This window comes from Lipotes vexillifer, unplaced genomic scaffold, assembly GCF_000442215.2.
Source record: "Lipotes vexillifer unplaced genomic scaffold, Lipotes_vexillifer_v1.1 scaffold111, whole genome shotgun sequence".
NCBI classification, from domain to species: Eukaryota; Metazoa; Chordata; class Mammalia; order Artiodactyla; family Lipotidae; genus Lipotes; species Lipotes vexillifer.
The window spans coordinates 257,470-274,095 of record NW_006778270.1 but is presented as its reverse complement, the minus strand read 5'-3'; the positions used below and the strand labels follow the sequence as shown (position 1 = coordinate 274,095).

At 35.1% G+C, this 16,626-nt stretch overlaps 1 protein-coding gene across 1 annotated transcript in view; it reads left to right on the top strand.

Moving 5' to 3' along the window:
- SYT14 (synaptotagmin 14) overlaps positions 1–16,626 on the top strand; it is a 247,158-nt gene that overhangs the window by 5,418 nt on the left and 225,114 nt on the right. The window contains exon 2 of the mRNA XM_007451556.1: positions 5,711–5,758. Within this exon, the coding sequence (XP_007451618.1) occupies positions 5,711–5,758 (48 nt within the window). The remainder of the gene's footprint in view (positions 1–5,710; positions 5,759–16,626) is intronic.

Sequence of the window (16,626 nt, the reverse complement as noted above, 5' to 3'; positions counted from 1 at the left end):
GCAGGAATAAAATTTCTCATATTTCACAGAGATTTAAGACATGTTTGTATGTTAGGTAAATTTGTTCACAGTACTTTTGAGTAATTTACAGTTTATTTTAGGTTCCTTTTCTAACTCATTAAACAAAATTAGAAAAAAGTAGGGAACACTAGAGAAATATTTGTATTAAGAAGCATTTCACTTTTTGATATTTTAAGTAGAATTAGAATGCAACAGTGTATGCCAATGTGGAAAGCAGAGAGAATCAAGTATTGGCTTATTTATACAATTTGTTGAGTAATACTGTTGGCATTGTTGCTTTCTTTAAAATGACTATAATGTTTGTTCATAGCGTGTGTATAGTAGTAGAGTAGATTGTCTTCATGGATTTGATTTCCATTCAGCTGACGTTCATTCTTACCTCCACCCTCCCCAGATCCTCACTTGTTAATACTTAATGTGAACATGCATATAGAGATAACATAAGGCTGATCAAACTACTGTAAATAAAAACATTCCAAGTTTTTGAGTAAAATGAATATTCACATATTTTATATGTATATGTAGTAAAATTTTAATTGAAACCTAACAAATTGGAATCCTTGATTTTTCATTTTTTAGGAGGAAGAAATAGTGACAACACAGCAAGCTGTTATTAGGAATTTATTTAAAAACAAACTTTTAGGATCCATATGTGTATTCAGTAGTTTCCTATTTCACATTTTAGGGCTGTTATTAGAATTGATATTGAGTCATCAAAAGATGGAGGATTTTAATGAAATATTAAATTATGTGCAGTATTCTGAGCTTACTGATGCAGTAATGAATATTAGTAGCTTTAAAAAAATGATCTGGTGCAGTAGTGGAAAAAAAAGGTATTCTCAGTTAAACAGAAAATTAAATTAAGTAGACTACCTTCTTGTGAGCATATACCTCTTCAAGGTTTTATGGTAATGATGAGCTTCTAAGATCAAAAACATAATTAACAAAAAAACTGAATTGAGTGGTCAAAAGTGGGAAAAATGGATTACGTTTGTGAACAGTAAATTTACTTTATAAGGTAAAACTTATACCTGTTAGAAAAATTATTGAATAAATTTATAGGAACTTGTATGGCTCAAAGAGAAACAGTATTTACTATGCTGTGCAAACCATGATCTTTCAACAACACTGGGGACTAAAATTGGTGTTATTCCTTGAATGACTTAAATAGGGACAAATTAAAAAGTGTCTAGAGATTAGGGACTGTAGGCTAAATGGGTTAAGTTGGTTGGGAGGAGTTGGCAACATTAATAGGAAATATTTAAAGTTTTATGCCTATTATGGAAGTATAGGTATCTGCTGAAGAATTAGCTATAACAATTTATTAATGTGAGCTAGACATGAATTAAAAGGCTGTGGCTACTTTAATGCATGTTTTTTGGAGAGAAATCTTTAGATGAGATGGAATTTAAGATAGTTCTAAAGTAGTCTTGCAGTGTTTGACTTAGAAGAAATTAATAGAAGAATAGAAGCTGTACATTGTAGTGATTTAGGCTAATGGTCAAAGTAAAGGTGACGGAAAAAATAAAGTCAGTTTTAAAAAGGTTTCATTTTAAAGGGACCAAATGTTTGGGTTTAATTTCGTTTTTGTATACCTGGGCGTATTTTGATGGGAATATAACATCACTACATATTTTCCTTCTGTAGACATGTGAAAAGTACATACATACTTTATAATATCTATCCCTTCCCCTCTAAAGCGAATTGCTGGTTCCCAGGCACACTTTTAAGTATGTGCACATTCATATACAAACATACACATGCACACATTCACAGCACACATGTGTGAACCCACACACATCTATGTCCTCTTGTACCCTGACTTATTCCAATTGTAGAGTTTATATTATGCTCCTACTTGGGTTTGCCTGAGGGAAAAGATGGTAACTTTGACTAAGCTTGTCAATTTCTGTTTCTCATTTCCATGTTGCTGAGATGATTATTTCAAGACAATGCTAGTATTATCTCCAAAAATAGTTTTGAGAAATTCACTTCTATTTAAATTACCTTAAAGATTAGAAAACAATATAATAATTTTCATAAAAATGAAGAAATATCAATGTTTACTTTTTCACTCTATTAAACTTAGTATTCCGATTACTTTTTTCTGACAATTAAATAGTGACAGTTAACTAGTGACTGGGCAAAGTCACTTAACCTTTAGTGCCTTGGTTTGTTTATCTATAATGAACTAGACAAATTTATTTCTGAATTTTAGTCATTTTATATTCAGTCATTTTAATATGATTTCCAGGTCTTTATTATAATGTCTTTGAAGTAAATCTGGTATGTGAAAAATTATATTTATATGAGTTCATTTTGACTATTCATTTTAGTGGAAAACTCATCTTTCTCTAAAGAGATTGACTAATTGATTACGTAAATAATCGTTCCTTCAAATTGGTTCAGCCATTACAGAAAACAATATGGAGTTTCCTCAGAAAATTACAAATAGAACTACTATACGATCCATCAGTCCCACTCCTGGGTAGATATCCAAAGGAAATGAAAATAGTATATTGAAGAAATGTACGCACTGCCATGTTTATTGTAGCATTATTCACAATAGCCAAGATTGGAAACAGCCTAAGTGTCTGTCAGCAGATGAATGGTTAAAGAAGATTTGAGATACACACGCACACATATGCACACACATGTATATGTATACATACAGTGGAATGTTATTTAGCTATGGGTAAGAAGGAAATCCTTCCATTTGTGACAAAATGAATGGACCTTACAGGCATTATGCCAAGTCAGGGGAAGACAAACATATGATAACACTTATGTGTAGATTCTGAAAAAGCTGAACTCATAAAAACAGAATAGAAGGGTGGTTACCAGGGGCTGGAGGGTGGGGAAGTGGGGAGATGTTGTATAAGGGCAACTCACAACCAGTTGATAAAAGTCCTGGAGATCTAATGCACAGCGTAGTGCAATAATGTGTATAAACTTCAAAGTCGCTAAGAGACTAGATCTTAATTGTTCCCACCACAAAAAAGAAAAGATAATCATGTGACACGATGGAGGTATTAGCTTACACTAAAGTCTTACGGCAGTATGTGAGAGTATCAGATCAACACGTTGTACACCTTAAACTGTGTTGTATGGCAGTTTATCTCAGTAAAAATAAATAAAAAATAATTATTCCCCTATGCATTGGATATACATACTTGATTATCACCATGATCTACACTTTACATACCTTAAAATTTTTTATGCCGGTTATACCTCAAAAAACTGAAGTTTAAAAAGTCAATAATCGTTCCCCTTATGCATTATACTCTTAAAATCAGTAAACCACTTTCAGATTACCACCATATCGTAAGTCAGGATATGCCTACTGTGACTTGCCTTTTGCTTACAAATCTGACATTTCTCTTGTAAACTTTTCAGATTACTTTTAGAAAGTTTTGAAAAAGGCATAAAATTTGTACATAGTTCACTGTATCTCAGATTGAAGAAGTGTTGAAGCCTTTTGATTCCCAAACATGTACCTTAAAAATATACATTTAACCTATGCAATGCATTTTTTTTTCCTTACTCTCTTTCTCATCTTAGGAAGGGTTGAGGATAAAAAGAATATTGATTTTATTGTTTGATAATAAAGTTTATTTAACTTTTGTGTTTCTTCTTTTGTACTTTTAAAAGTAAGTTTTCCCCTCCCAAATTTTACTTTATTGTCTGACATTTACCTATCTTTAATATTCCTTTTTATTTCAGTAATAGCGATTGCTCTTGAGTTAGACATGTACATCAGTGAAATCTCACTTGTTGGTTAGAATTTTCAGAACAAATATGGAGAAGAGTAGACCTCAATATTAGTTGCTTTTCCTAATTATGTGATTTTTGTGCATACTTTGGCAAATGTAATTGTCAATTGACTATAAATTTAAAATATAGTAATTATTTGACTTAACTTTTTATTTATAAAATTCTTTCATTTGATATAGATAAATTGAGTACTTTTAAAAGTGGGAGTTAGCTTTCATTGTCATTTGCAGTTTTGAGAAAAGTTTAGACTACAGTAGTTTTTGTTATTGTTAATACGAAGCCTTGTAAAAATGATGCAGTTATAGTGAAGATTAGGTGTGTATAGTAAAACCTAACAAATTTATATTACATATGGGGGAAGTCTAGTTTCAATTACAGGCTTTGAAAAGTGCAGGCTTGTTACATGAATTAAGTACATAACTCAAACTAAGTTAGAAGTGTTACCATCTGGAGAATAGGTCTTAATGACTATGTAAGAACTGTTTCGAAGTAGCCTATGAAAACATCAGTGATGGTGTCAATATACATTATAGTTATGTTGTTATTATGTGGTTCTAAATTTCTTGAAAGTAGTTTCTTCTTATAATTTGGTAAATATTCCCCTTCCTGCCATTTGACTAGTTTCTCATTTTTAAAGATAAACTTCAGCAATCGATCAGTGATTACTCATTGGTAATATTCCAGTTGATAAGGTTTCACTGTGTTTATACTGAGGTTTGCTGAATAATAATTCTTTTATAATCATAACTTTATGTTATGTGTTTCTTGCTAAGTCTGTCTTCAGCAATCGATCAGTGATTACTCATTGGTAATATTCCAGTTGATAAGGTTTCACTGTGTTTATACTGAGGTTTGCTGAATAATAATTCTTTTATAATCATAACTTTATGTTATGTGTTTCTTGCTAAGTCTGTCTTCCTGACAACAGTGGTTAGTCTGTATTGTTGATAATAAAGAAGCAACGGCATTGTTACAGCCAAGTTAGAATGTAGCTCTAACCTACTTTAGTGATAGAAATACTGTTTTCTAGTTTTTTAGCTTGCTTCCTGGATGACCTACTTTTTTTTTAGTGGATATCATGGTTTTTATTTCTCATGTTATTGCTGTAAGCTATTTCTGTTTCTTAAAAGTAACTGTTCATAATAAGCTTATATAATGAGGTAAGATGATGAAATTATTTAATATTTTTATTATGCAAAGTATAAACATAATTTTCAGCATAATTATAAGGTTATGCATATATAGAACACTACAGAATTTTATTCAGCTTACATTCATTTCAGGTAGTGGCACTATGTTTCAGAGTGAAGGAAATACCAATTTTTGTGGTAACAAGTAATATTACTCTTATGATAAGTAATGTAATTTTTGATAATGATTAAGATAATGTATATTTTGGTTAAATTTGTTTTATCATCATAGTACTTATAAAATTTGTCTTATAGATTTATAAGAGTGGGTAGGTGGAGAATGGGGAAAGATCACAATATGAGTATATGTGATAAAATACAAATAGTGCCTTTAAGGAGTTGACCCTTCCATAATAACTTACCTGTATATATTAAGGCTCAGATACAAAAGTGGGTCTTCCTTGCATTGTTTCCTTCTAGATGATGTAAAGAGGTGCTTAGGAAATGGTGCTATGATTTCTGCTCTTGAGAAGCTTGCCATTTAAAATAAAATACTTGAGTGGAGCTTCCTTATTCCAGGACTTTACAAGACCTTGATTTATGGGTTCAGGAAGATTCTGCATATCAGATTTATCATATTTGTATAGGTAAGTTTAAAGAGAAGAATTAGGAAACGTTTTTATGAGCCCATTTCTAGAAGCAAATTTAAAACGTTGTAACAGTCTTTGTAACAGTCAAACTCAGTATGATCTGGTTTTAATTTCTAACAAAAATTTTCTTAACAGGTGGAGAAAGAACCTGTGGAGTACATGAACTTATCTGTATTAGAAAAGGTGAGTCAGTGCTCTGCATGGATATTTAAATACAAAATGAACACTTCACAGTGTATGATACATTTTAGTACAATGGCAGATAATTTGGACTTACAGAGTATAAAATTTAATAAATATTAACATTTGTTATTTGTATTGTAGACTTAACCATTCATCAAGTACATACTGCTTATTATGTGGTTATTGAGAGTTGTTACTTTATATTTAGTTTTCATGGGCTGATAAAGCCTGGTTTCTAGCATATTGGTTATCAGATGTGGTGAAGAGGCAAAGAATGGAGGGTTTGATTTTTGTTCCCTTTCAGAATCTGGAATCTGAGTGCATGCTGATCTCCCATTGACTTCTGTTCTATTACTGTACCCCATCAGAGAGATGTGAGGAGTTGGTTGAAATTCAAATCGGGAACATGTCCAAAGACCACAACATCTTTTGACACCAACAACTGTCTATGCTTCCTTAGAAGGAGCCACCTGACAACTGGGTGGTTGAACAAGGTGGCCCCAGGAAAGGTAATTCAGTTATTAGGTGGGAGGCAAGGAATCAGGTATTCTCTAGATTTGGAAGAATCAGGAAAACCTTGGGAGTCCCCACACTCCTAAGCAGTCACACCTGTGAAAGGGTGTGAAGAAAGGGGAGGTCAGGGGAAGAAATCTTCATAAATGTACTGCTCTTTTCTCTTTTTAAACTTGGGGGACTTTCCTTTTCTTACGTCTTTCTTGAAAACCGAGTTGGCCCTCCTGAGTCTGGCCAGCTAGCAGCACTCCTTGCCCTAACATTTCACCCTAAGGAGGTTTGAGGCAATGTCAGTATTTGTGGTACATGGGTATGATTGACATACCAGGGAATGTCAGCATACTTTTAGGAAGTCTTCAACAGGTCTGAAAAGCCTCAGCTTCTTCAGAGTTGAGTGAAAGGTTTTTAATTCTTTTTTAGGTGAATTTGGCGTAATCATGCTAGTTTGTCTGTGTGTCACTGCTTTTGATTGCTGTTCATTTAAAAATTGTCTCCTTCCTGTATTAAAGTGTAATCTATCTATATGTATGGTACCACAAAAGAAAATTGAAGTCAGTTCCCTGAAATCTCAAATTTAGGATTGTGGAGAGGGGGGAGAGAGGGGACAAATTATATGTTGTTTTCTTTGTCTATGTAAACATTTTTAGTCTTCAACTATAACATATTAATCCATATTTGCTCAAAATGTTTTAAATAATTTTATAGTTACTACCTTGTCCCAGGAAAACTTTTTAAAACACAGAACTTACTTGGACAGGAAAAGGCACCGTACAAATCTGTTGAAATCAAAAACTATAAAACTGTGGTCAGATGAAGAGAGAATCAAGACAAGAGTAGAGATAGCTAGAGGGGAGGAAAATAAAATGTGTGGAGGGCTTTTCGTGGCTACAAGGGGAACAGAAAGCTACAATGGAGAAAATAGTGTAGGTAGTTACAGATGATGATCTGAACACACACCTTTTTATTATGGCTCTTCTTGCTGTTCTTTATTGCTATCTCCATTCCTATCCAGGTGGTTCTCCGACCGTGCCTTGCCCAGATTTCTCTGTATTAGTCCAGCTTTTTCACTTCTTCCAATTTCCTAAAGAATTTAAAATCTGTGATTAAAATTTTAAAAATCGTCACAGTGCAGCTATGCAATGAAAAAGTCTCTGAATCTATGTGTATCCCCTCAGCATTCAGTGTCCTCTTCTAGTGGAAGTTCCATAAGTATTTGAGTATTTTAAAAATGAATGCTCAGAGCTAAAGCTTTTGCATTTTATTTTTTATTTAAAAAAATTAAAAAAAAAATTTTTTTTTTCGCTGCACTGCGTGACATGTGGAATCTTAGTTCCCCAACTAGGCATTGAACCTGCGCCTCTGCGGTGGAAGCATGGAGTCTTAACCACTGGGCCACCAGGGAAGTCCCTAAAGCTTTTGTATTTTAAACTGGACTTTCATAGAGTAGAGCCTATGAAGGTTATATCAAGTGGAATAATTGTAATTAGTATCAATGGTTCTGGTAAGATGACATCTCTAACATTATGTTCAACTTGTTTTTACCTGTTTGGCTGTTCTCTGTCTCCTTTGCTGGCTTCTCTCCTCTGTCAGACCTGTAAATGTTGGAACATACCAGAGTTGGGTCCTGGGCTTGCTTCATTTTTCCATCTATTCTTTCTGTTTAATTTTATTTGGTTCTGTTGTTTTAAATGCCATACAGATTTATAAATCTGGCTCTGAGCTGTCCTTGAGCTTCCTGCTCTTATATCAAACTACTCACTTGATATTTCTATCTGGATGTCTGTTAGAATAAAAACTTGGCACGTCTAAAATGCAAATCTCGATTTTCTCAGGTGAATCTGTACCTTCCTCACTCTTCGCCATCTCAGCTAATAAATAGAACAGTCGGCCCAGTTGCTCAAGTCCCAACTTAAGTATCATCCGTATTTCTTTCTTTTATCTTCTGCATTTAATTTATTATTATTAGCAAGTTTTGTCAATTCTACTTTCAAAATATATTTTGAATCTATCCTCTTTTTTCCTTCCTGCTGTTATCATCATAGTCTGTGTCCTTATCTTCTCTTGCTCACACTACTGTAATGGTTTTCTAACAGATTCCCTTACTTACACTCTTATCTCCTTTCAGTACATATCAATGATCCTTTTAAATGTTTACATTTAAATGTTTACATTGAAATCAGGTCATATCACTTTGCTGATTGGAATTCTTCTGTGGATTCCCGCTCTACCTAGAATAAAATCAAAGTGCCTTACCCTGATCTACAAAGCCTTACATTATAACATCAACTCAGAAGTCTCATCTGTAAATCCTCAAAATGCCATCTAAATTTCATCAACTCAGAAGTCACATCATCTAAATCATTTACATCAGGTATGGGTGAAACACTGGATGTGATCCATCCTGGTTCAGAATTCCTCGCCATCTCTAGACATGTGAAACTAGCAAATATGTTACCTGCACTTCAGATACAATGATGGAACAGGATAACAGTTACAGACATTTCTACCCCAAAGGTGGTAAAATGGAGAGCAGAGAAGAGTCACTGGTACCAAGCAGTTTTGAAATCCAATTGGGAAAAATATATTCAGTTTCAAGGCCTGGAAATAATACTCTATTGCTCTTGGCCCTGGGGTCTGAGGCTCCACTCTCAGAATTTAAGACTCTACCCTTGGAGTCATCCTTCCTTTTTCAGGAAAGGTAGTGTATATCTGCACCTGAGTATTTTTATCAGCCTGTTTCCTGTCTGTAGAATTTTGGTCTGTTTGTCTTCTTTCATTTTGTCCGCTCTTGTCCCTTTCAGTCTGAGGTGGTGGTGTTCTGCTGGTATAACAGTCTCAGGAAAGATTCTCGTGAGTCTTCTCTGTTCGTTATGTGGGTTCCTTCCATAAGGCAAGACGCCCCTTCACATGTCTTTCCTGGATGATTCCATCTCTGTTTTTGGCTTTTGCCGGGACGGCTGAGGAGATCCATGAGTCACATGTCTAATCTCTTCAGAGAGCCCTCTGTGTCACTGAACGTTGTGACCTTTTGTTCATTTTGAGGCACTGGCAAAAGGTTGTCTAGCCACACTTTGGCTTTGTCTCCAGAACATACTTTCTTAACATTGAATCCCTGATTTTAGCATAATTTACAATCTGCGTAGGCTGAGGATTTTCCATATCATCAAGTACTGGTTCCTTTTTGCTTAACAGTTCTTCCCTCACTTTATCTCATTCCTCTCAAATTTAACCATAAGCAGCATGAAGAAACCCAGGCTGCACCTTCAGCACTTTGCTTGGAAATCTCCTCAGCTAAATATCCAAGTTTGTTGTTTAAAAGTTCTACTTTCCATATAATTGCGGGACATGATTTAGCCAAGCTTTCTGTAACAAGCACCTCCTTTCCTCCAGTTTCCAATAACATGTTCTTATGTTCTTTATTTCCTTCTGCGCTCTCACCAGTAGCACCTTTAACATTTATATTTCTACCAGTGGTCTGTTTATGACTATTTAGGTATTCTAGATCTAATACGATACGAATTTTCTGTACCACGCTCCTCATTTTCTTCTGAGTCCTACCAGGGTCATTAACATCCATATTTCTACTAAAAGTCTGTTCAAGGCAATTTAGGCTTTTTCAGTTGTGCCCCTCAAAATTCTTCAAACTTCTTCCCATTACTTAATTCCAATTACTTAATCATAACAAATGCCTAACTTTCTCATCGTTAGGTATTTGTTTTAGTGGCACCCCACTTTCAGGTACCGAAATCTGTGTTCGTTTCCTTCAGTTGCTGTAATAATTGGCCACAACTTTTGGTGGCTAAAACAACACAAATTTATGCTCTTACAGTTCTGGAGGTGAAAGTCCAAAGTCAGTTCCACTGGGCTGAGGGCAGACATTTCTTCTGGAGGCTTGAGGGGAGAATCTATTTCCTCAACCTTTCCATCATCCTGGGGCCATCATCTGCCTTCCTTGGCTTGTGGTCCCTTCCTCCATTTCAAGGCATTTCACTTTGGACTCTGCCTCTGTTGATCCATGTAATGTTCTCCCCCACCAGCTCTTTGAATGACTGATTCCTCTAGTTCTTTCCTTTGCAGTCACACATTCCCTACTGACGTAAGTCTTAAGTTGCCCCCTCATCCTTTTTTATTCTTAATCTCAATGATATCACCCTCCTTATTTAATAACATCTATTTTAATCGGCAGTTATCACCTAAATAGTTATTAACTTTGCGGGGAGGAGCTGTATGTCTCCTCCATTACGATAAAAGCTCTAAGAGGGCATTAGTGTTGACGGACTTGTTCACTGCTCTATCCCCAGTGCCTGAAAGAGCACAGGACATATGATAGATGTTATTGGAGTTAATAAATGAATGATTGAAGTGGATTTGGCTGAATTGATCCTGAATAATTTAATCTGATGCCTACTAGTTAATTACAAGGTATTTATTGAATACTTTCTTTATGCAAGCAAAATTCTAAATGTAATGACTGGTTAAAGAAACAGGGATTTCTTTTTTTCAGCGATATTTTGAACTTGATAATATAAAAATTTCTGCTGTAAAACACCCGAAACTGCTAGAGAAAATATAGCAAACATACCTTTAAATGTGTTTTTGCGCCTACAGAAAAGTTAGGGAACCCTCAGGGTTTAACAGTGTAGAAGGTCATTAGGGAAATGCAAATAAAAACCACTCTGAGATGCCATTTCACCCCCACTAGGATGGCTAAAACCAAAAAGACAATAATAAATGTTGAATTATTATTAATAATCATTAAATAAAATATTATTGTTAATTTATTATAATAATTATTATGAGGTTATGGAACCTCATACACTACTGGTGGGATTGTAAAATGGTGCAGCCACTTTGGAAAAGCAGTTTGGCAACTTCCTCAAAAAGTTAAAAATAGAGTTACCAGATAATCCAGAAATTTTATTTCTAGGTGCATACCCAAGAGAACTGAGAACATGTTTACACAAAAACCTGTATAGTAGTAGTCGTAATATCATATTCATAAGAATCAAACAGTAGAAACAGCCTAAATGTCCATGAACTGATGAATGGATAAATGTGGTATATCCATACAATGGAATATTATTCAGCACTAAAAAGGAATGAGATATTGATTATGCTACAGCATGGATAAACCTTGAAAACATTATAAGTAAAAGAAGATAGACATGAAATATGTATGATTCTATTTATGTGAGTCACGTATTGTATGATTCAGTTTATATGAAGTGTCTAGAATAGGTGGATCCAGAGAGACAGAAAGTAGACTAGTGGTTGCAAGGGGCTGGGGGAAAGAGGGAATGGAGTGACTACTGATGGGTACAGAGTTTCTTTTTGGAGTGATGAAAATGTTCTGAAATTAGACAGTAGTAATGGTTGCACAGCTCTATGAATATACTAAAAACCACTGAACTATACACTTTAAAAGGATATAATTTATGGTATGTGAACTTTATCTCAATAAAGTTGTTATTAAAAAATAGCAGGAACTGAAAATGAGAGCTGTAGATACATTTAGTGGCTTCTCACTTGGTGGTCATAAATCTAACAGATAAGGTAGATGATGTATCACTTTTTTATGATCTAATCTTAGAAGTACGCACATGGTACCACTTCTGCCACATTGGCATAAGCATTTACAAGCCTGCCAACATTCAAAGGGAGGAGACATAGGCCCTACTTCTTAATGGGAGTAGTGCCAAAGAATTTTGGGCCATTTTTAAGAAAATCAAAAAACCTTACATGCCTAAGTTAGAAGAGAATGAAAACTTATGAGATCAGTATTCAGTGCAGGAAGTTAGAGGTATGTCATAAGTGCAGAGAAAGTTGAAAGAAGGAAACACTAAGGGTAAAAGAAAATTAATGAAATAGAAACAGTTACAGTAAGAGGATCAAGAGAGCCGAAATGCTAGTACTTTCTTTTTTTTAGCTTTTAATATAAATTTATTTATTTACTTTTACATTCTTTTTTGAATATTCTTTTCCATTATGGTTTATCACAGGATATTGAATATAGTTCCCTGTGGTATACATTAGGACCTTGTTGTATTTATCCATTCTAAATGTAATAGTTTGCATCTACCAACCCCAAACTCCCAGTCCATTCCTCTCCCTTCCCCCCTCCCCCTTGGCAACCACAAGTCTGTTCTCTATGTCTATGAATCTGTTTTTGTTTTGTAGATAGGTTCATTTGTGCCATATTTTGGATTCCACATATAAGTGATATCATATGGTATTTGTCTTTCTCTTTCTGACTGACTTCACTTTTAGTATGATAATCTCTGATTGCATCCATCTTGCTGCAAATGGCATTATTTCATTCTTTCTTATGGCTGAGTAGTATTCCATTGTATATATGTACCACATCTTCTTTATCCATTCATTTGTCAATGGACATTTAGGTCGTTTCCATGTTTTGGCTATTGGGAATAGTGCTGCTATGAACATAGGGGTGCGTGTATCTTTTTGAATTATAGTTTTGTCCAGATATGTGCCCAGGAATGGGATTGCTGGATCGTATGGTAATTCTATTTTTAGTTTTCTGAGGAACCTCCATACTGTTTTCCATAGTGGCTGTACCAATTTACATTCCCACCAGCAGTATAGGAGGGTCCCCTTTTCTCCATACCCTCTCCACTAGTTATTATTTGTAGACTTTTTGATGCTAGCCATTTTGACAGGTGTGAGTTGATACCTCACTGTGGTTTTGATATGCATTTCTGTAATAATTAACAATGTTGAGCATCTTTTCATGTGCCTACTGGCCATCTGTATGTCTTCTTTGGAGAAATGTCTGTTAAGGTCTTCTGCCCATTTTTTGATTGGATTATTTGCTTTTTTGTTGTTGAGTTGTATGAGCTGTTTGTATATCTTGGAGATTAAGCCCCTGTCTGTTGCATCATTTGCAAATATTTCAAATATTTTCTCCCATTCTGTAGGTTGTCTTTTCTTTTTTTTTTATAATGGTTTCCTTTGCTGTGCAAAAGTTTGTAAGTCTGATTAGGTCCCATTTGTTTATTTTTGTTTTTATTTGGGAAATAAACATTGGTATGCAAAATGCTAGTAAGTTTTTTTTTTTACATCTTTATTGGAGTATAATTGCTTTACAATGGTGTGTTGGTTTCTGCTTTATAACAAAGTGAATCAGTTATACATATACATATGTTCCCATATCTCTTCCCTCTTGCATCTCCCTCCCTCCCACCCTCCCTATCCCACCCCTCTAGGTGGTCACAAAGCACCGAGCTGATCTCCCTCTGCTATGCGGCTGCTTCCCACTAGCTATCTACCTTACGTTTGGTAGTGTATATATGTCCATGCCTCTCTCTCGCTTTGTCACAGCTCACCCTTCCCCCTCCCCATATCCTCAAGTCCATTCTCTAGTAGGTCTGTGTCTTTATTCCTGTCTTACCCCTAGGTTCTTCATGACATTTTTTTAAAATCTTAAATTCCATATATATGTGTTAGCATACGGTATTTGTCTTTCTCTTTCTGACTTACTTCACTCTGTATGACAGACTCTAGGTCTATCCACCTCATTACAAATAGCTCAGTTTCGTTTCTTTTTATGGCTGAGTAATATTCTATTGTATATATGTGCCACATCTTCTTTATCCATTCATCCGATGATGGACACTTAGGTTGCTTCCCTCTCCTGGCTATTGTAAGTAGAGCTGCAATGAACATTTTGGTACATGACTCTTTTTGAATTATGGTTTTCTCAGGGTATATGCCCAGTAGTGGGATTGCTGGGTCATATGGTAGTTCTATTTGTAGTTTTTTAAGGAACCTCCATACTGTTCTCCATAGTGGCTGTACCAATTCACATTCCCACCAGCAGTGCAAGAGTGTTCCCTTTTCGCCATACCCTTTCCAGCATTTATTGTTTCTAGATTTTTTGATGATGGCCATTCTGACTGGTATGAGATGATATCTCATTGTAGTTTTGATTTGCATTTCTCTAATATTAATGATGTTGAGCATTCTTTCATGTGTTTGTTGGCAGTCTGTATATCTTCTTTGGAGAAATGTCTGTTTAGGTCTTCTGCCCATTTTTGGATTGGGTTGTTTGTTTTTTTGTTATTGAGCTGCATGAGCTGCTTATAAATTTTGGAGATTAATCCTTTGTCAGTTGCTTCATTTGCAAATATTTTCTCCCATTCTGAGGGTTGTCTTTTGGTCTTGTTTATGGTTTCCTTTGCTGTGCAAAAGCTTTGAAGTTTCATTAGGTCCCATTTGTTTATTTTTGTTTTTATTTCCATTTCTCTAGGAGGTGGGTCAAAAAGGATCTTGCTGTGATTTATGTCATAGAGTGTTCTGCCTGTGTTTTATATCTCCAGCATTGATAATTAAGACAATCAGACAGAAGCAACATGTAAATAATATTAGGTTTGTAAGAGGGGATATAATTGCAGTTACAAGTGAGCTTTCAAAAATCCTAAAAGTGTTAATGACTTTTTGATAGCAAAACTGAAGTCATAGATGAAATGGACAATTTCAGTGAAAAATATAATTTAAACTCATAGAGAAGTTGAATTAATCACTAATGATTTTTTCTGGCAACTACTTTCCAGCCTTCAAAGAAAAAAGGAACCTAGTCTTATTAAAACTTTCAGAGACTAAGAAAAATGGAACATTACCCCAGATTACTTCATGAGACTATAATATAACCTCAATACTCATTCAGACTAGTACAATGTGAAAGAGGGAAATACATGCTGATCTTACTTAGAAATATGAATGTAAGAATTAGCAAACCAAACCCAGCAATGTTTTGAGGAAGAAAACATGCAGATGTATGACAAGTTGGTTCATCTCAAAATGTTGCATGGGAATCTACTGATACAGTTTACCATGTTAATCATGTGAGCACCTCAGTAGAAGCAGAAAAAGCATTTGATAAAATTTATTACTCATTTATAATAAAAGCTCTTAAACTAGGAATAGAAAGAAACTTCTTTAACCTAATGAAGGGTATCTGTCAAAAATAGATAATAAACTAAATATTAATGATGAAGCGTTAGAAGCATGAATGTTGCTCTTCAGCATCATGCTGGAGATCTTAGCCAGTATGGTAAGCCATGACGAAGAAACACAAAGTATAAGATTAAAAAGGAAGGGATAATGCTAATAGTATTCATAGTTGATGTTGATAATATTGGAAATCCAGAAGACTCTATAATCAAATTAATAGAATAAGAGTTCAGTAAATTTTTTTTTTTTTTTTTTATTGGTACACGGGCCTCTCACTGTTGTGGCCTCCCCCGTTGCGGAGCACTGGCTCCAGACGCGCAGGCTCAGCGGCCATGGCTCATGGGCCCAGCCGCTCCGCGGCATGTGGGATCTTCCCAGACCGGGGCACGAACCCGTGTCCCCTGCATCGGCAGGCGGACTCTCAACCACTGCGCCACCAGGGAAGCCCAGAGTTCAGGAAATTTGATCAGTACAAGATCATTATATAAAAATCAGTTACATTCCTGTATAATAGGCAACAAACAATTAGAAAATGCAGCAAAAGATCTCTTTTAGAGGAGTATGAAATCTCTAAATATCCAGGAACAAAATGAACTAAAGTTGTGTGTGGCTTTTATGCAGAAAACTAAAAAGGTTTATATACAGACTTAAAAGAAGAAATGTAAATGAAGAGATAAATAATTTTTATGGGTAAAAATATGCAGTATGTTTAAATTGGCAGTACTCCCCAAATTAATCTATGAATTCAGTGCAGTTCTAATCTAAATCCCATCAGGAATTTTCAGGGAGTGGACAAGTTAATTCTTAAATGTATATGATAGAGCAAATAGTCAAGAAGAACTAAGTTATCTTTCAGGTAAGGAACGTGGGTATGTGGTGGATATGTATTAATAAGATACTCATTTGGTTGCTTCTCAGAGACCAAGTGGCTAAACAAGAAAGGTTTACTTCTGTCTCATGTAAAAGTCCAAGCTGATAGGCAGGATGGAATTAGGTGATTATACTTCATGAGTTTCTTCTGTCTTGCTTTGATGTCTTTTAGATGTTGTCTTCCTTGGGATGTTTGAAGTTACCATGTCTACATTGAAATCCCCAGACAGGGAAAGGGAGAAGGTAGCTCTTTTTTAGGATGTGATTCAGGAGTTGCAAACACATAATTTTTACTCACATGTAAGTGGCCAGAACTTAGTCATGTGTTCATGTCTAGCTGCAAGGGAAGCTTAGAACAGTTCTGCCAGAGCAGAACAAGCAAAATCCAGAGGTTGATTCCATAACTAAAAGGAGGAGAGAGAGAATGGATATTGGAGGCAGTTAGCCATCTCTGCTTCAGGGATTTGTCCTGCTGATACCCAGAGCTGGTTGTAAAGTTACTGTAATTAAGATAG